The sequence below is a fragment of the Perca fluviatilis genome, chromosome 11 (genome assembly GCF_010015445.1).
Source record: "Perca fluviatilis chromosome 11, GENO_Pfluv_1.0, whole genome shotgun sequence".
Taxonomy (NCBI): domain Eukaryota; kingdom Metazoa; phylum Chordata; class Actinopteri; order Perciformes; family Percidae; genus Perca; species Perca fluviatilis.
In genome coordinates this window covers 2143339-2163973 of record NC_053122.1, presented here as the reverse complement: position 1 = coordinate 2163973, position 20635 = coordinate 2143339, and the positions used below count along the sequence as shown (strand labels likewise).

General features: G+C 39.8%; 1 protein-coding gene and 1 gene segment (V, D, J or C); both read right to left on the bottom strand.

The window, feature by feature from the left end:
- Positions 1–2496: 2496 nt before the first annotated feature.
- On the bottom strand, positions 2497–5178 carry LOC120567901 (the record flags this gene model as incomplete). The annotated part of the segment is given in 4 exon segments: positions 2497–2633; positions 4582–4601; positions 4835–4997; positions 5100–5178. Coding segments are annotated over 4 exon segments (375 nt in total), but the record flags the coding sequence as incomplete, so codon positions are not given.
- Positions 5179–5408: 230 nt separating this feature from the next.
- LOC120568513 lies at positions 5409–9039 on the bottom strand. The gene is made up of 6 exons (XM_039816087.1): positions 8816–9039; positions 8537–8701; positions 7733–8009; positions 7361–7587; positions 6936–7243; positions 5409–5594 (listed from the first exon to the last, which is right to left on the bottom strand). The coding sequence occupies exons 1-6, from the start codon at positions 8853–8855 to the stop codon at positions 5409–5411; spliced, it is 1203 nt and encodes a 400-aa protein (XP_039672021.1). The 5' UTR covers positions 8856–9039.
- Between the last annotated feature and the right edge of the window lie 11596 nt (positions 9040–20635).

Here is a 20635-nt window from a genome sequence, read left to right as displayed (position 1 = left end):
AGCCCTACATATATCCCTTCATCAAATGTGTTCACCATTTGCCTGAAGAAGACCCAGCTGGGTCGAAACGTTGCATTTTTATATTAAATATGGAAGTTTAAAGCAGTGTTGCGGACATTATATTATTTTCGTTTGAACCTGAAGTTACCTCGTTAATGCCAAATCTTGTGTCATATTGCTATTATTTTTATTAGTCATATTTCTATTATTATCTCTTCCTTCCTTTCTTGTTGATGAAAGTTTCTCTCTGCAAAATAATTAATTCATATGTTACACTTAAAATGATTTTACATTAAACATTTATTTCTGTAAAAATACAGATACAGTTCAGGTCAGGATCACTCTCTGTAGCGTACACACTTAAACTCGTTCATCATGTACTGGCGATTACTTCTATTGTCAGCATTAACTATAGATTCCTGCTGAACCCTGCAGCTTCCTGCTACATCCAGTCACTGTTCCATAATATGTGACTACTATTGCCACTGTTCATCACACCCCCAACCGGCCCGTCAGACACCGCCTACCAAGAGCCTGGGTCTGTCCGAGTTTCTTCCCAAGAGGGAGTTTTTCCTCGCCACTGTCGCACTGCTTGCTCTTGAGGGAATTACTGTAATTGTTGGGGCTTTGTAAATTATAGAGTGTGGTCTAGACCTTTTCTATCTGTAAAGTGTCTCGAGATAACTTATGTTATGATTTGATACTATAAATAAAACTGAATTGAATTGAATTGCAGATCCAGCAGAGTCTGTCACTGCAGCAGAGGAGATCTGAAGATCCAGATGCTTTTCGCCAGACAGTTTAGTAGAGAACCTTGTGTCTGATTGTAGAGACTCTCCGCATCTTGTAGAACCAAGCCCTGAAATGTAAATGAGAAAATCTGGAGGTTGTCCTGGATATTGTCGATACCAGAAAAAAATCATCATTAGCTGTTATAGTCTTGGAGTATCTGTAGGACAGAGTAACAGTGCTGCCTTCTAAACTTTAATCTTCTTTCTCTTCTGGACTGAGGTCTTCACAGCTGACACCTACATTAAGAGATACATTTTTTTATTTTGTTACAAAACTCAAGAAATGAATTACACTCATGAAACATTGGAATCAAACTTAGAAGAATGTAAAATGTAATTACCTGTAATAATTGAAATAAACATCAGAGAAAACACACAATGCTGCAGTGACAGCATGTTGAATAAAGGTAATGTTGATGGTTTGTGTTTTGATCTCTGTTGAATATAGAAGTTCCTCTCTCTTCTATAGTTCAGTAACAGCTCAGCTCCTCCCTGACCCCACAGTAACATTAGCTACAACAAAGAGCGACATGAACTCGCTTGTGGGCGCTCCTGGTCGTGCCTAGCCTACTCCTGGTTGCTTGGCAACAGTAAACAGAAATTCTCCGGTGCTACCTTCAAGCACGTCTTAAAAGTTACTTCAGAGGTATTGTTAAGTCACAAGAACGATGTTTTTGGATTTAAAAGTATTTATTTCTCGATAAAAGTAACAAAATATGAGATAAAATGCCAAACATATCAGATGTATACAGAAATACGATGTCCTGAAGCGTTTTCCGCCATCTTGAATTATTTTCTTTGACTCAAGCCACTGACATACCAGCCCGGTCTCATGGCAGTTGGTGTAAATGTGACAGTATTTTAATCTATTGATACGTGTTCACAGAGACGTTTTTGTCGTTTTTTACGTGGTGGACAACACGAAAATGTTAAGTAATGCATTTCAATGGGAAGCATATTTTGTGGCCACAGCATGAAAATGGTAGGGAGTAATGTAAAAAGCCGAAAGTCCGCATAGGGAGGTTGGTCGGGGTGTTGGATGGGTCAAACAACACAGGACTTTCACCCAGGAGACCGGGGATCGCGTCCCGCGTGTGGCGCTTTGTTTCCCGGGGACGGCGTCCCTGCGTGTGGCGTTTTGTCCCACGTGTTACTGTGGCGTGTCTCCCGGCATTTAAGGAGCCCTTTGCCCGTAAGGTTTTTCCTAAACCCAACCTCCGCCATCCCGTTATTGTGGCGCGTCCCCAGCAGGCCGCCTCACGGGCGCCTCCCGGCTTATGGAGCGTCCTTTTCGGCCGCCTCCCGGCGTCCTTTCCCCGAGAATAACGTTGACATTTACACGAACTGCCGTGAGACCGGGTTGGACATAAGTCACGCTGCCTTCACTCCGATTGGCAGTGGCTTTTTCGCAACGCTCAGCATTTGCATAGAATAGACTTTTTGTCTATTTTGGCCCCGCCTTGCTCGTGGCAGCGGCGAGCTCGTCGCTTGTTGCTGGCAACCGGCCACTCCCATTGAAATTGAATGGTAGCCTGTCACTTTGTCTCTGTCTCTTGTAGCTAGTGTGACAGTAGGGTTACACTTCTAAGGTTAAGGGATTCTAGACAACATCATATTGAAATTTAACAGTGTGTGACTCCCTCTGGTGGATGTTGTGGAGTATTGTGATGTCTTTGCTCCAAAGGTTTTTGTACAGAGTTTTGTTGTTTCCTGTCACTGTGGGCTTCACAGCACAGTAGTACACAGCAGAGTTAGACACCTTAGCTGAGGAGATATTCATATGGATTTGTTTGTCCTCCACTTTAATCTTCAGTCCAGCGATTGCACTTGTCAATATTCCTCCTGATCCTAAATGAGAGATGATGAACTCTGGTGGTTTTCCTGGATGTTGTCGATACCAGAAGAAATTATCACTAGGTGACAATTCCAAGTACTTGTAGGACAGAGTAACAGAGCTGTCTTCTAAACTGTTCTTTTCTGTCTCGACTGGACTAAGTTCTTCATAGCTGACACCTAAAGGAAGAGATCATTTGTTATTGCATTTTATAAAACTCACTGATTCAACAGATTAAGAAAATATTGAAATTAAAGTTTTCCTTAATACAGAATCTAACAAACCTGTTAGAATAATGAGAAAGATCAGATAAAACACAAAATTCTGCAATCACAGCATGTTGAATAAAGGTAATGTTGATCGTTTGTTTATTGAACTCAGAATACAGAAGTTCCTCTTTCATCCACTGTTCAGTAACAGCTCAGCTCCTCCCTGAATGTCTCTGTCTCCTCTTAGATCTGTATCTTCACCTCTCTGTCAAGGCGTTTTTACAGTCGCTGCAGCCGACCTGTCGCGCCAATGTGACTTCAAGATGACGTAGACCTCTGGTCATGCACAACTCCATTTTTTTCAGCGGCGCGCAACAAAGCAGAAACAGGAAGCATGGACGAGTTTGAGGGCACCCGGATGCCAGAACTCTCAGAGTGACTGCAAGTCTCTCTTGTAAACTTACTGGGTTAAGATGAGTTCTTTTATGGTGAATGAAAGGCTTAATCCGACCAAGTAGCTCATCCAATCAAATGGAAACATTGACCTCACTGCTGCTGACAGTTCTGCCATTGTTTACCTTTTTCTTCTTCTTCCAGTCTGTAGAAATAGTAAAGTCGGTAGCCTTACCTCATTAGTGCCACCTCTGTTCAGGAGAACACTGCAACTAGTGTCGCGACCACGACGCACGAGAATAAATAGTTACGGTGATCCCATAACGTCACATTGGCGTACGACATGTCGGCTGCGGCGAGTATACTGCACACCTTATGCTTCCTCCGGTTGACAAACTGAGATGATCTCCAGTTTAACATGTTTCTTTCTCTTGTCAATGTGATCTGAGAATTCAGAACCAGTTGGATGAATCAACCCTTCCTCTGTGATGTAGAGCAGGAACTCTGGTCTGGATCTCTGGTATTGTCGGTACCACTGGATATTGTAGATATCACCCTCATATGTACAGGTCAGGTTGATGTTCCTGCCCTCTGCAACATGTTCTTCAGTACTTTCTGTCTTTATACTGTTCATGGAACCCAGAGCTGCAAAATGAGTATTATTCACGTCAGTTATCATTAACTTATACAGACAAACCTCTAGTTATGAAGTAACTGGTTAATACAGCAGGTTATATGAGACTTTGATCTCTGTTCTAACACTCACCTATAAAAGGAGAGAAAAGTAAAAACAGGTAAAGCAACATGTCTTTGGAGTTGTTAAATCTAAACAGACAGCAGATGAACAATGTTCTTCCACTGAAGTAGAATGAGAAACTAAACAGCCTCTCTGATGTGCAGACCTTCTTCTCAACATCAAGCTGATTGTGCTTTTAGTTCCTCAAACATTTCTGCTCTGGAGACAGAAATAATCTCATTGGTTGAGTTAAACATCAGTTGGCGGTGCCAGAAAATAACCTTTTGCTAGATGGTAAAAGGATAAAACAGCAGTTAGGAGAAAGATGACCTTTTGGTCCAGGGACAGGTACGGGTTACTGTTACCTGGGCAACAGCCCGTTTGCCCTGATTGGCTTTGCTGCCCCTCTGGCGAAAGAGCCTAAGCTTTTCTTTCTTTCTTTATTTTATTTTATTTTTTTCATGTTGTGGCTGCATTAATATAATAATATGCTCATCATTACTTAAGTTAAATCAAATTAAATTTGCTATCATTCACCCTCTGCCCACAGTCACGTTTATATTCTCAAACATGGAGCAGCGCAAGCCCTTCTGCCATGATGGCACTGTTGTTCAATACCTTCTTGCTGTGAGGCAGAAGTGCTAACCACTGAGCCATCATGCTGCAGTGTATATGTGTTCAGTGAGGAGCTGTCAGGTTTTTGTACAGAGACTGTGGGTTTGCTGTCACTGTGGGCCTCACAGCACAGTAGTACAGAGCAGAGTCTGACACTGCAGCAGAGGAGATCTGAAGATCCATTTTTGTTTTATCCTCACTTACAGAAACAGACACTCCAGAGTTTGTATTTTGCATTATTTTTCCTGATTCCAGATGAGAGATGATGAACTCTGGTGGTTTTCCAGGATATTGTCGATACCAGAAGAAGTAATCACTACTAGTTGCTTGTTTGGAGTATTTGTAGGACAGAGTAACAGAGCTGCCTTCTACACTGTTCTCTTCTTTCTGGATTGGAGTTAGTTCTTGACAGCTGATACCTAAAGGAAGAGATAACTGTTATTTCATGATGTACAATGCTCAAATGATTCACATGCAGATGTTATTGGAATAAGCCTTTCATGCTGCATAATCTGACATACCTGTTAGAATGGAAAGAAATAGCAGAGAAAACCCACAATGCTGCATTGACAGCATGTTGAATAAAGGTAATGTTGATGGTTTGTGTATTGAACTCTGTTGAATATAGAAGTTCCTCTCTCTTCTATATTTCAGTAACAGCTCAGCTCCTCCCTGAGTCTCTCTGCCTCCTCATAGATCTGTATTTTCACTTCTCTCATTTACACTTCTAGGGTAAAGTGATTCTAGACTATATATTGATTGAAGTTTAACAGTGTGTGACTCCCTCTGCTGGATGTTGAGTATTGTGTTGTCTTTGCAGAGTTTTGGTGTTACCTGTCACTGTGGGCCTCAGAGTACACAGCATAATCAGACAGCTGAAGCTTCTGGATCTTCAGAGGAACTGATCTTAACTTGGAATTGTGTGTAGATGAAAATCTCTCCCTGAACTCGTCTGCTGTGTTCCCTTCATCCCGTTGAACGCGGCTGAGAATGAATTTGGGGCTGTTGTTTCCATCCTGTTTTTACCAGAATAGATAATTATTAGTTGCACTGCTGTTATATTGACAGCCAAGTATAACTGCCTCTCCTTCAGTAGCAGTCACATGTCCTTGTTTTTGCAGCACATTGTCTTTTTGTGCTCTACATTCTGTAAAATAGCAACAAGAATCATATCAATGTTGGATTGATATCAAAGAAACAGAGTTGTGTTCATACCAAGGCTCATAGCAGCCAGCAACACTGAGATGACCAGAGGCTTCATATCTGCAGTGTGGAGTAACTCTGAGCTACAGCAAGTATAAAGAAGGCTGTGATCTCTCTGTTTAGTCTTCATCAACACTAAGTTGGTGGATTAGAAGGAGGAACCTGATCACAGTGTCAGGGCTCATTCACAGCCCTGGGTTATAAAACTGGAATGATCAGAATCCATCTGATATGAAGCTGTGGTTTGAATACCACTTCCCTCCTCTTTGAAGAGTAGTCAGATATCTGTGTTCAGGTTTTTGTACAGCCTCTTCTACACTTTGTATCACTGTGTTTCTAGAGCACAGTAGTAGAGACCTGTGTCTGCCAGGGTTAGATCATTTATGGTCAGTTCAGTTGTTTTCACTGTTGTTTTGGATTCATATCGCTTATGTGGGATATATTCGTATGATGCATAGCCTTTTGCTCCTTTCCAGAGTATAAACTGAGGCGCCTGAAGGTCTGAATCATGTCTGTACCAGTAAAGGTACAAGTTGTCATTAGTCTCATAGTCACATCTGAGTGTAACAGATTCTCCTTCTCTTTCACTGACTTCATGTCCTACAGGAAAGATTTTGTCTCCAGCTATCAATCCTGAAAAAAATAGAGAGAATGAAGCCATTAGACTAACATTGTTTGTGAGGCTGAAAGGAGAAAACAGTGGAAAAAATGAACTCTATAAAATGTAAACTCTACATTGTTACTCTGGACAGAAACAGTTCAACTGTTAAGAGATTTCTGTTCTGAACTGCAGTTTATATACATCTTTAGAAAATACTAAAACCATGATGTTCTTTGTATCTTACCAAAGAAAAGAGCAGCAAGAATAATCCACAGCAAATGTTCCATCTCTACAACAATGTTTAAATCAACAGGAGAAACTAGCTGATGTTCAACATTCAGTCTGAGAATTGTTCTCTTCACAGCAGCACTTATTATTGACTGAATGGTTGAACACAGTGCAGAAGTAGTGCACCTCCTACTTGATAATGTTGCCCTCTAGTGGAGGTACAACGTTCAGTACAACAGTGTAGGAAAAAGTCTTCCAGCAGCTTGTCAGTGTGTCAGCTTGTGTTTTTGTACAGAGACTGTGGGTTTGCTGTCACTGTGGGCCTCACAGCACAGTAGTACAGAGCAGAGTCTGTCACTGCAGCAGAGGAGATCTGCAGATCCACACGATGCTTTTCTTCAGACAGTGTCGCAGAGAACCTTGTGTCCAATATCAGAGATTCTGCTTTTTTTGTAATGTTCATCCCTGAGATGAATATGATGAACTCTGGTGGTTTTCCTGGATATTGTCGATACCAGAAGAAATAATCATTGTTATCAGCTTGTTTGGAGTATCTATAGGACAGAGTAAATGAACTGTCTTCAAAACTGTTCTCTTCTTTCTCGACTGGAGTGAGTTCTTCACATCTGACACCTAAAGGAAAAGATAACAATTATTTCATATTTAAAATACATAATGAACGATTCACGTTAGATGGTATTGGGATTAAACTTCTGCATAAACTTTTTCATGCTGCATAGTCTAACATACCTGTTAGAATGGAAAGACACAGCAGAGGAAACAAACAATGCTGCAGTGACAGCATGTTGAATAAAGGTAATGTTGATGGTTTGTGTATTGATCTCTGTTGAATATAGAAGTTCCTCTCTCTTCTATAGTTCAGTAACAGCTCAGTTCCTCCCTGAGTCTCTCCATCTCCTCGTAGCTCTGGATTTTCACTTCTCTCAGTTACACTACTAAGGTAAAGTGATTCTAAACTACATCAGGAAAACATATTCGAGTTTAACAGTGTGTGACTCCCTCTGGTGGATGTTGTGGAGTATTGTGTTGTCTTTGCTCCAAAGGTTTTTGTACAGAGTTTTGGTGTTTCCTGTCACTGTGGGCTGCAGAGCACAGTAGTACACAGCAGAGTCAGACAGCTTAGCTGAGGGGATGGTCATATGGATTTGTTTGTCCTCCACTTTAATCTTCAATCCAGGTATTACATTATTGTTGTTTCCTTCTTGTCCTGAAGCAGAGTGGGAGATGATGAACTCTGGTGGTTTTCCTGGATATTGTCGGTACCAGAGGAAATAATCACCCAATGACATTTCCAAATATTTGTATGACAGAGTAACAGAGCTGTCTTCTAAACTGTTCTCTTCTTTCTGGACTGGAGTGAGTTCTTCAAAACTGACACCTAAAGGAAGAGATAACCGTTATTTCATGTTGTAAAAGACTTAATACATGATTAACATTCAGATGTTATTAGAATAAAAGTTTTCAGGCTGCATAGTCTAACATACCTGTTAGAATGAAGAGAAACAGCAGAGAAAACACACAATGCTGCAGTGACAGCATGTTGAATAAAGGTAATGTTGATGGTTTGTGTATTGATCTCTGTTGAATATAGAAGTTCCTCTCTCTTCTATAGTTAAGTAACAGCTCAGCTCCTCCCTGAGACTCTCCATAAAGTGATTCTAGACTACATCATGAAAAATATTGAACTTTAACAGTGTGTGACCCCTCTGGCCCTCTGGATGGTTTTAGTATTGTGTTGTGTCTTTGCTCCAAAGGTTTTTGTACAGAGTTTTGGTGTTTCCTGTCACTGTGGGCCTCAGAGCACAGTAGTACACAGCAGAGTCAGACACCTTAACTGAGATGATCTCCAGTTTAACAAGTTTCTTTGACTTCTCAATGTGAGCTGAGAAATCAGAACCAGTTAGCTGAATGTGATGTAGAGTAGGAACTCTGGTCTGGATCTCTGGTATTGTCGGTACCAATGGATACTGTAGATAGTACCCTCATATGTACAGGTCAGGTTGATGTTTCTGCCCTCTGCAACATGTTCTTCAGTACTTTCTGGCTTTATGCTGTTCATGGAACCCAGGGCTGCAAAATTAGTATTATTCACGTCATTAACTTAAAAAGATAAACTTCTAGTTATGAAGTAACTGCTTAATACAGCAGGTTATATGAGACTTTGATCTCTGTTCTAACACTCACCTATAAAGGGAGAGAAAAGTAAAAACAGGTAAAGCAACATGTCTTTGGAGTTGTTAAATCCAAACAGACAGCAGATGAGCAATGTTCTTCCACTGCAGTAGAATGAGAAACTAAACAGCCTCTCTGATGTGCAGACCTTCTTCTCAAAATCAAGCTGATTGTGCTTTTAGTTCCTCAAACATTTCTGCTCTGGAGACAGGAATAATCTCATTGGTTGAATTAAATGTCAGTGGGCGAGGCCAGAGAATAACCTTTTGCTGAAAGGTGAAAAGATAAAACAGCAGTGAAGAGAAAGAAGACATTTGGTGAATGTTTCTGATGTTGGTTGAATTGTTGTGTGATTGTCTTAAAGTTTAGCAGTGTGTGACTTCATCTGGTGGATGTTGTGGAGTATTGTGTTGTCTTTGCTCCAACAACACAGTCTCACTCCCTACTCGTCAAATGTATGTCGCATGGTCAAGGACCCTGGCGTCAAGTTTCAACGAAATAGGGGTACCCTTGACGTTATTTTTCGATGAGGGGGTCCGTCAGATAGACATTCATGTTATTCCCTCACCGTCGGATATCGACGAAAGAAAAAAACACGCCCCCCGCCCCTTAACTCGAAATCTATGTCAGTTATTATTGGTATTTTTAACCCAATAACCACTGTTTTAATCAACATTATTCACGAGATATTATCATGGTTTATATGTATTTATTTTAATGTTATTATTTCTATCTATTTCGGCCAGGGAAGCTGGGTTGCTTTTTTGTTGATTTATATTTTTTAAACTATATCGCTACATCTATCAACATTTATTTAGATGTTATCATGGTATTCATTTCTTTATTTTAATAATATTTTTTCGGTCTTATTAGGCCTACTGGTGAAATATTACAGTATATGCTGTAATACAGAACATTACCATATGATCCTAGCAGGACGCATTCAAAGCCGATATCCCACGATGCAATGCGGCTGTTCATTTCAAAGAATCGGGCAGCGATCAGCTGGTCTTTAACGCCAGGATCGCTTCAATATACATATATACAGTCAGTGATCAGTATCACTTCAATATCCATATATACAGTCAGTGATCAGTATCACTTCAATATACATATATACAGTCAGTGGTCGGTATCACTTCAATATACATATATACAGTCAGTGGTCAGTATCACTTCAATATACATATATACAGTAGTGGTCTTATCACTTTATCAAAGTGGTCAGTATCACTTCAATATACATATATACAGTCAGTGGTCACCATCACTTCAATATACATATATACAGTCAGTGGTCAGTATCACTTCAATATACATATATACAGTCAGTGGTCAGTATCACTTCAATATCCATATATATACAGTCAGTGGTTGTGTCACCAGCAACAACACGTTGCTCAGTTTTGTTCCAGTAAGTTATGAACCATAATAACGTTTAAACGAATCCGCAGAAAACTCCGGAAGTGCGTTAGTACGTCCCGCTCAGCGGATACAAAGATAAAAAATATAAATATTCGTAATATTGATGTTTTTTCTAACGTTGCATTTGAGGAGTTAAACAATAAAGACAGCAAAAATAATAAAATACAGTTTCATGTATTTGTCTCATATATTATTGTGCGCCCGGCCCCCGCGGCGATCAATCTGAAATGGAACCAAGCCATATCACGGCAGACAGACAGAAACACAGGACCGAACGAGTCCCCCCACCACCCCGGAAGAACTACAAGTGCTCAAGCTTTGTAACAGCTTCTGTGGCGTTTCTTATGGGAGTTGTAGTTTTAAAGTATATTGTTATATTTCTCATAATTAGAAGTTGGCAGTGTATAATTTCGGATACACCCAGGTTTTTTTTGGGATGGAGAACACACTGGTGTCATCAGATTTTAAAAATCGAATCGTTAAATAGGTGAAAATAGCTTATTACCATATTTGATAGTGCTTAGGCCTACAGTGGGTAAACTTTGGTGACCATATCTACATGATAGATGAGGTCCAGAACTTTCTAGAACAGCTGGTCCTATGTGTGTAGCCCCTTCTGTTGCTAAATGACAAGCCTTCATACATGTACTGGGTTCAAGGTTCAGAGGTCAATATTTCAAAGCAGGAGTAATGTATCCTCTTCAGACTGACATATGTTACTCTCCAGGTTGAGACCTTTCCAACGATGTGACAACCTTTTAATTTTTACACATCATGGAGACCACTTTGCAGGCAATACTTTATTTTCCCCAATAAAGTTTAAACAAATCCGCAGAAGTGACATAGTAATTCCACACCTCATCTGTGAAAGAATGTTTCACGTTGTACGTGAGAATTTACACAATAAAATACTAATAATGAAAAAATGGTGTTTGATGTTTAGCACTTTGATTTGCTTTATATATACTATATAAAATACCTACAGTTGAGTGTTTAGAAATACAGCCTAATGGCTTGTTTGACTAATTTGCATTTGTTTTGACTTGTACTGTTGTGAAAAACAATAAACTATATACAAAGAGAAGCATTTTTTATTTTCTATGCATAGTTATTTAAAAACGCAATTTTCAAATTTTGCAGTTGATGAATATTAATAGCAAAGACTAAAGGGGAAAAACATAAGTATATTTATGTGTGGAATTTAGTTTGATTTAAAATCACACTGCATTATTAGTTGTTTTAAATTAATGACTTTTTTTGAATTATCAATTTATGGTAGGCCTAACATATTAATTATTATATTCAGAAGATGATCCTCATATCAATCACCGTGGTTACAGCTTGTAGCCATAGCCTTTACTGAGACTACCTTTTCAAAATTAAGAAGGGACTAGTTTTAGGAAGCATTTTCAGGAAATTAAAAGGATAAGCAGATTGTTGCCGAGGTTTTTATTCACAGAGTAAGATGTATATAGCTTTGTTTGGGTATGTATACATATACAACATGTGTTTTGGCATTTTTGGCACACTTCTACCTTAGCTGAGAAAAGGGTCATGACATGGGTCAGAGCAGTGTTCTCAACCTTTTTTCCTTGGCGCCCCCCCCTACTCATGTCTAAGAAAAGAAGCTGATCCCCCCCCCGAAAACAAAAAGCCTTACTTTCTGTTTTGATACAGAGGAGTCAACATTACTATTACATTTCTCTGCCATGTTTCATTCATAAAATAGTGATGCCGTGATGGGCAGGAAAAACGACCATACAACAAAATATATTATATATTCTAGTGTATTATCATAATTTGTTTAATATGTGCAAATATTTTATATAAGGTTGGGAACCACTGGGTCAGAGGATATCAGAGGTCAGAAATGATGAACCAATCCATCGGCTCTGCTCCAGGCACCTTGGTGTTCAGGACAACACCTTTGGCTGGAAGGCCCGTCTTGAAAGTGTGTGTTATCATTTAGAGCAGACACTCACGGTGAATCAGATGGTTTATGTAATACAAGGCTGCATTACAGAGCATTTTGACTGTCATGAAGGTTGTGGAGAGGAATAGAAACCCATCTCTCCAGGCAAGCACACAGAATATGGTCTGCTCTATCTTTATTCTCCATGCCAAGTAGGAGCTCTTATCCTCTGGCAGAAGATATGGGTAAACTTAACATTTCTAAACTATAGGCCTAATGTGGACCTACCTCAATTAAAACTTTAAATAATGTTGCTTGAGGCTGCAGGTGTTGTGCAATAGCTTCATGAAATGATGCATATAGGGTTGTGTGTTGCTCTTGTCACTGTTTGTGAAAGATGAGCAAGATTGGCTGTGTGATACTTCCTGTGAGTAACATATGTCAGTCTGAAGAGGATACATTACTCCTGCTTTGAAATATTGACCTCTGAACCTTGAACCCAGCACATGTTTGAAGGCTTGTCATTTAGCAACAGAAGGTGCTACACACATAAGACCAGCTGTTCTAGAAAGTTCTGGACCTCATCTATCATGTAGATATGGTCACCAAAGTTTACCCACTGTAGGCCTAAGCACTGTCAAATAGGCCTATGGTAATAAGCTATTTTCACCTATTTAACGATTCGATTTTTAAAATCTGATGACACCAGTGTGTTCTCCATCCCAAAAAAACCCAGGGTGTATCCGAAATTATACACTGCCAACTTCTAATTATGAGAAATATAACAATATACTTTAAAACTACAACTCCCATAAGAAACGCCACAGAAGCTGTTACAAAGCTTGACGTACTTGTAGTTCTTCTGGCGTGGTTGGGGACGCGTTTGTTTCTGGTTTTAGAGTCGGCCGCGTGCGCATGAAACTGTGTTTTGTTATTATTGTGTTTTACGGTGTGACCTTCTGCGTAAGACGAGAAAAGCATTATATGGAATGCTGGTATTAAACTTTTTTTTTTTTTTTTTTTTGTACGTGCCTCTTTTCGAGAATTCAGCGGTTTAAACGTTATTATGGTTCATACTTCTGAACTGAACAAAACTACGTGTTGTTGCTGGTGACACAATCACTGACTGTATATATGTATATTGAAGTGATACTGACCACTGACTGTATATTGTATGTTGAGTGATACTGATTATATTTGTATATTGAAGTGATACTGACCACTGACTGTATATATGTATATTGAAGTGATACTGACCACTGACTGTATATATGTATATTGAAGCGATACTGACCACTGACTGTATATATGTATATTGAAGTGATACTGAACACTGACTGTATATATGTATATTGAAGTGATACTGACCACTGACTGTATATATGGATATTGAAGCGATACTGACCACTGACTGTATATATGTATATTGAAGTGATACTGACCACTGACTGTATATATGGATATTGAAGCGATACTGATCACTGACTGTATATATGGATATTGAAGCGATACTGACCACTGACTGTATATATGTATATTGAAGTGATACTGAACACTGACTGTATATATGTATATTGAAGTGATACTGACCACTGACTGTATATATGTATATTGAAGTGATTCTGACCACTGACTGTATATATGTATATTGAAGTGATACTGAACACTGACTGTATATATGTATATTGAAGCGATACTGACCACTGACTGTATATATGTATATTGAAGTGATACTGATCACTGACTGTATATATGTATATTGAAGTGATACTGATCACTGACTGTATATATGTATATTGAAGTGATACTGACCACTGACTGTATATATGTATATTGAAGTGATACTGACCACTGACTGTATATATGTATATTGAAGTGATACTGCCACTGACTGTATATGTATATTGAAATGACCACTGACTGTATATATGTATATTGAAGTGATACTGACCACTGACTGTATATATGTATATTGAAGTGATACTGACCACTGACTGTATATATGTATATTGAAGCGATCCTGACGTTAAAAACCAGCGGATCGCTGCCCGATTCTTTGAAATGAATGGCCGCATTGCATTGGGGGACATCGGCTTTGAATGCGTCCTGCTCGGGTCATATCGTAATGTTCTGTATTACAGCACATACTGTAATATTTTACCGGTAATACGACCGAAGTAATATTATTAAAATAAAGAAATGCATACCATGATAACAGCTAAATAAATGTTGATAGATGTAGCGTTATAGTTTAAAAAATATAAATAAACAAAAAAGAAACCCAGCTTCCCTGGCCGAAATAGACCGAAATAATAACATTAAAAGAAATACATATAAACCATTATAATATCTCGTGAGTAATGTTAATTAAAACAGCGGTTATTGGGCTAAAAATACCAATAATAACTGTCACAGATTTTTTTTTTTCTTTCGTCGGTATTTGACGGTGAGGGAATAACATGAATGTCTATCTGACGGACCCCCTTGTCGAAAAATAACGTCAAGGGTACCCCTCTTTCGTTGAAACTTGACACCAGGGTCCTTGACCATGCCTCATACATTTGACGAGTAGGGAGTGAGACTGTGTTGGTAGTACACAGCAGAGTCAGACAGCTGAAGCTTCTGGATCTTCAGAGGAACTGATCTTAACTTGGAATTGTGTGTAGATGAAAATCTCTCCTTGAACTCGTCTGGTGTGTTCCCTTCATTCCCTTGAACGCGGCTCAGAATGAATTTGGGTCTGTTGTTTCCATCCTTCTTGTACCAGAAGAGATAATCATTAGTTGAACTGCTGTCATATTGACAGCCAAGTGTTACTGCCTCTCCTTCAGTAGCAGTCACATCTCCTTCTGGTTGCAGCACGTTGTCTTTTTGTGCTCTGCATTCTGTAAAACAGCAACAAACAGAATCAGTGTGCTGTTAAAGAATCATATCAATGTTGGATTGATATCAAAGAAACAGAGTTGTGTTCATACCAAGGCTCATAGCAGCCAGCAACACTGAGATGACCAGAGGCTTCATATCTGCAGTGTGGAGTAACTCTGAGCTACAGCAAGTATAAAGAAGGCTGTGATCTCTCTGTTTAGTCTTCATCAACACTAAGTTGGTGGATTAGAAGGAGGAACCTGATCACAGCCCTGGGTTATTCCCCCTACTGACAACTTTACACCTAACACATGTTGTGCCTTTCTCCTTTCTTAGTGTAACTTGTGTTGTATGTAGTCATCATTGAAAATTTCAGGTGAGATGTTCCTTATTTGTTCCTCAATTTATAAGGGTTGTAATTGTCATAAATCTGCTACCAAATTGTTCTGCAGCAATCCTTTAACGGCCATTATAAAACTCCATAACTGAAGAAACAGAAGGGGAGAAATTTGATTGTATTCTGAATTGGTGACACTAGTCTTAAAACTGAGGTGATTGTATAGATATGTGCTGCCAGATTGAAGATTTGTGTGAAGCATTCATGTTTTGCAAAAATACACTTAAAGGTACTCTTAGCGATATTGGGTGGCGTCACTTCTTGTTGACGTTGAAGTATTTTCAAAGTAAACAAGACTAGCTCGCCCCTCCCTCCTCCTCCTCACCCCGTCCCCTCCCTTCCGTGCTTCCACGCATTAACCCCCAACCCAACCCGACCCCCAAATCCTTCTTGTCGGTTATTGGCTGGAACGCTGGAACACTGTTTGTTATGTTTGATGGTGCAGTTTGGCACAGATTGTTTTTGTTGGGTTTTGTGGAGCCTGGGCTGTCTACAGAGACTGCGTTTGTTTTACAGCATGTTCAGGGGACAGGGAGCTCACAGATAGTGGATGTTTGCTGCATGTGACAAAAAATGTAGCCTAAAAAACGCGTGAACATCGCTTGGAGCACCTTTAATACCTTCATTAAATTCCTTTAAAGTCTTCACTACATATATTGCATGAATTTGAACAGACAGGATGTAAACTGAATCTTGACAGGTTGGTGGAGCATGTGCTAACTGCCAGGTGACATTTTTTTTACGTCGCTTCGGTCTCTGCTGCGATAAGACGTCTCACTCACTTTTCGCAGCTTCTGTTTCTATTTAACTCTTAAGTTGGTAGATATTTTACTTTTAAAATTTGAAACTACTGTGTTCTTCTGTTAATTATGATGTTATGGAATATAAATTACCAGTGATTTCAGTTTTATTAGTGCTTCAGTGTCTATTTGGGATGCAGATCAACATGTTGAAGAATGGAAAGAGCTCATTGTGTCACATTAGCTACAAGAAACATGCTTCCATTCTTGACTGGCCCAGCCAGAGCACTGACCTAAACCCAATTGAGCATCTCTGGAGAGACCTGAAACTGGCTGTCCACCAACGTTCACCATCCAACCTGACAGAACTGGAGAGGATCTGCAAGGAAGAATGGCAGAGGATCCCCAAATCCAGGTGTGAAAAACTTGTTTCATCATTCCCAAGAAGACTCATGGCTGTACTAGCTCAAAAGGGTGCTTCTACTCAATACTGAGCAAAGGGTCTGAATACTTATGACCATGTGATATTTCAGTTTTTCTTTTTTATAAATTTGCAAAAATTTCTACATTTCTGTTTTTTTCTGTCAAGATGGGGTGCTGAGTGTACATTAATGAGAAATAAAATGGACTTTTTGATTTTGGCAAATGAATGTAATGAAACAAAGAGTGAAAAATGTAAAGGGGTCTGAATACTTTCCAAACCCACTGTAAGTCTTAGAAAACTACATTTCTGTCATATTTGCTGAAACTGACCCTATGTTCCAGTAGAACTACATTAATTATGTAAAATAAAAAAACAGCTCCTCTGGCACCTCCTACAGCCTGTAGCGATTGGTAAAATTCCACCGTCTCGGTTGATTTTCTCCAATCAGGGCCACAGGGGGTGGGGTCTATCTGCCTGTCAGTCACTGCTCAGGCACGTAAACGCATATATAGCGTTCTCCCCTCCCCCCTCCCCGCACTCGAGCTTCAGAAAGGTTTCCTAAAACTCTGTGAATAATGGAGAGGCTTTTCAGAGGTGGCGTGAGCTGCGGGATTTTAACCCTTGTGTTGTCCTTCGGGTCCCAGTGACCCAAAGGACAACACAAGGATTATGTACTTCCCTTTACTTTGTTGAGAATTGCTCTCTAAACAAGGGTTAATACAGCACCTTAGTTCTTGTTTGTACAGCATTTTGGTCAGCTTAAACTGTGTTTAAATGTGTTCTAGAAATAAACTTTACTGACTTACTTTACAAGAAACAGGGTTTAGAGAGCAATTCTCAACAAAGTAAAGGGAAGTACATAATCCTTGTGTGGTCCTTCGGGTCACTGGGACCCGAAGGACCACACAAGGGTTAAAGATCTGAAGAACGATGCAGATGTAGCCACATTTCCTCTCAACAGGTAACATAATGACCACGAATGGTTTATCTTTCACTTGGTTATTAGTAGTCAAAAGTCCACAAAGCTACGTTGGTGAGGATGATAGTAACGTTAGCACAGTGGTCGGTCTGATATGATGCTGAAATGGCTAACGCTAGTGTCAGTCCAAATTACACCAAATAAGCAGTTTGAACTCACTGATGTAATACCATTTATTTTATTTATTAAGTGTTAGTAGCTCAGTGAAACTGAGTCCAGCGCCAGGGAGACCTGACTCAGAGGAGGAGATGTTAGTGAGGCCAGCGTCTCCACGGCAGGTGACAGTGCGCACAGATCCGCTGTGCCACGCATGGATGAAATAATGAAATAGGAAATAGGACTACAGTAACCGAAATATGTGCAGAATTAAGACAGTCAAGACGGCCCATTGTTTGGTGGACCGGGTACACCTTGTTCACTTTATAGCCTACAAATCATCCACGGGATTAATGACGCATCACATGAGATAGTCCCCCCGACACAGCGTTTGTTCCTGGGGAGATGGATCGTGCGTCCCGCCTCCTGTGCGCCATGGATGTCTGAGCCTCAGCAACTAAAGACTCACAGACACTACTGCATTTTCTGAAGATATTTCATCTATGGGGAAATACAGAGGATGACTGAAAGTATTTTCTAAGTGGATTTATCAATCATTTTCTGTCCTCGTGTTTAACAGAGATTATATAACCTGCGAATTAAACAGTTGTGTGAAAGATGTGAAACATTGTCCACATAAATGATCAAACATTTATGGAGTATCAGCGGATGTATATTTTTTTTTCATAGACAACGCTACAGGCATTATGCCAGTAACTGTAGTGGAAACTTTATTTAGAAAGTTAGCATTAGAATTCACCACGCGTTACAGAGCCAGAAAAGACTTTGGGCGGACCCGCACATTCTCACGACTGCTCAACAGTTTGCATGGCGTCCCGCACATTCTCACGCGTCAAGTAAATTTTTATACATCACAAAGTGTCCGTGAAAACCAAGCGTCACGCGCTATCGTGCATATGCAACGTTTATACATGAGGCCCCTGGATCTTCACAATCTTACCTACTGCAGCTTTAATGTGAAATGCTGTTTGAATTTCCAAGATAGGAAACGCATTCCTGCCCTGGCTCTGTTATGCCGTTCCCCGTCCATCTATCTCAGTGATCACGCAAATAGCAAATTTTAAAATTTTTATATCGGGGCTTCTGAGGAATGCATGGAGTTGCCTTAATTTATTTAGAGAGTGAATAAACTCATGAAACAAATAAGTATCGTCATGTAATCCATTGATTTCAACAACGTAACTAATTGTGTTCTAAATACATACTATTTAAATTGTAACTGTAACGGAATAGAGTTACTCATAATTTGTATTCTGAATAGTAACATGTATTCCGTTGACTCCATAACACTGTTAATAACCCATGAAATAAAATAAGCCCCAATTCCCACCTGTGTAAAACATTGAACATTAAAGTCCCATTCCACCCAATCAAATACCTTCTCTGCATCTAGGGATAACAGTTCAGGCGTGTCTGTCTAAAACTTGGAATTTATGTCAAAGAGCCAACAAGTGTTGGAAAAGGAATGTCAAGCTTCCATGAATCCAGTTTTGATCGGGTAACACAAGGAAAAGAGGACCTTCTCAAGGCGCTTGGCTATACATGTATTGAGAATTTTGCAGCACTTGTGCTGTGCCCATTGAAAACAGGCTGATTTCTTGGCCTGTGGTGTTGCTGCTTGTAGAATTTATCAAAACCAAAGTGTACCCCAAAATGACTTACAGAAGGACCCTGAACCACTTAATGTGCAACTCCACTGTATAGCCTACTATCTATTGACTTAGTGTAGGTAGTGATGTTACCCATGAACCTCCTGCTTCGAGGCATGTATCAAAGAAATGAACCAATTGGAATGAAGCTTTGTATTGGAGCTTGATTCGTTTGGAGATAGTCACGTGACCAGTGACATCCGAAGCTTCATTTCACACACAACCACGTGACTGCTTTGAAGTTGAATTCACACAGGGCGCATATTTGTGGGTTGCTGCAGTAGGAGAATCAGGAGAGTTAGTGAATATAGAGAGATTATTATAGCGATTATTATAGTGAGTAGCCTAGAGAGTTCATAGAAAGTTTATAGCGAGTAGAGAGTTTATTGCAGGTAAGAAAAGAAATAGGCTCAGCCCTGACACAGTGGGAAAAATTCTGTTTCTGAATAAAAATGATATTTAATGTCTATGACAAACATTTGTCACCAAGCACAATAATTACCCCTGACCTGTCCGCGAGCACTGTTATTGTCCATAAGCACCATCACTGTCCCAAAGTATGTCCTTGCCACTGTCAAAGCACTGCCCCAATCAATTGACTCAAATAATTTCTATAAACCCCCACACTGTCAGTAGACTACGTGTCAGACTGTTAGATTGCTCATATAGCCTACCAGGGCTCCAGACTAACTTTTTTCACTAGGAGCACAGTGGCCCCCAACTGAATATTTTAGGGGCGCAACCACAAAATTTAAGGGCACACACCGTGAATCAACATGCTAACCAAATATTCACATTTCTACTAATTTCCACTGTATAACTAATAAACACTTTGATAATAGAAATTACAATGTGTTTATTTTGCACTTTTGAAGATGCAACATAGAAGGTAAACCGACAGCACAATCGATGTCATGACAGTACAAATATTTAAAAAATATACCAGCTCAAGTCTCCAGTCTACAATTACAATGAATTCAACTTAAAATTAAACATGCATTGTTTAGGCTACTAAACTAAAATAAAAATAAACCCCTCCCTCTCTCCTCCCAAACCTGCCCTACAACCTTGAATTGAATAATAATTAACCTGGAGCTCACCGCCAGTGTTTCAGTTTGACTGTTAAAGTGTTTAGATAACTAAAAGGTATTTATTTAGAAGCTGGTTAGTTAGCTAACGCTAGCTTGCTATTCCACCAACACTAGCGGTGAGCTGCTACCGGGTGCGGGGCTCTCTGTGTCCCGCTGGAGCTCCGACTGCAGGTCGAGGTCGGCATCGAAGCTTTCTGGCAATAATAGCGATGTTGCTCCGCTGGCCGAAACCC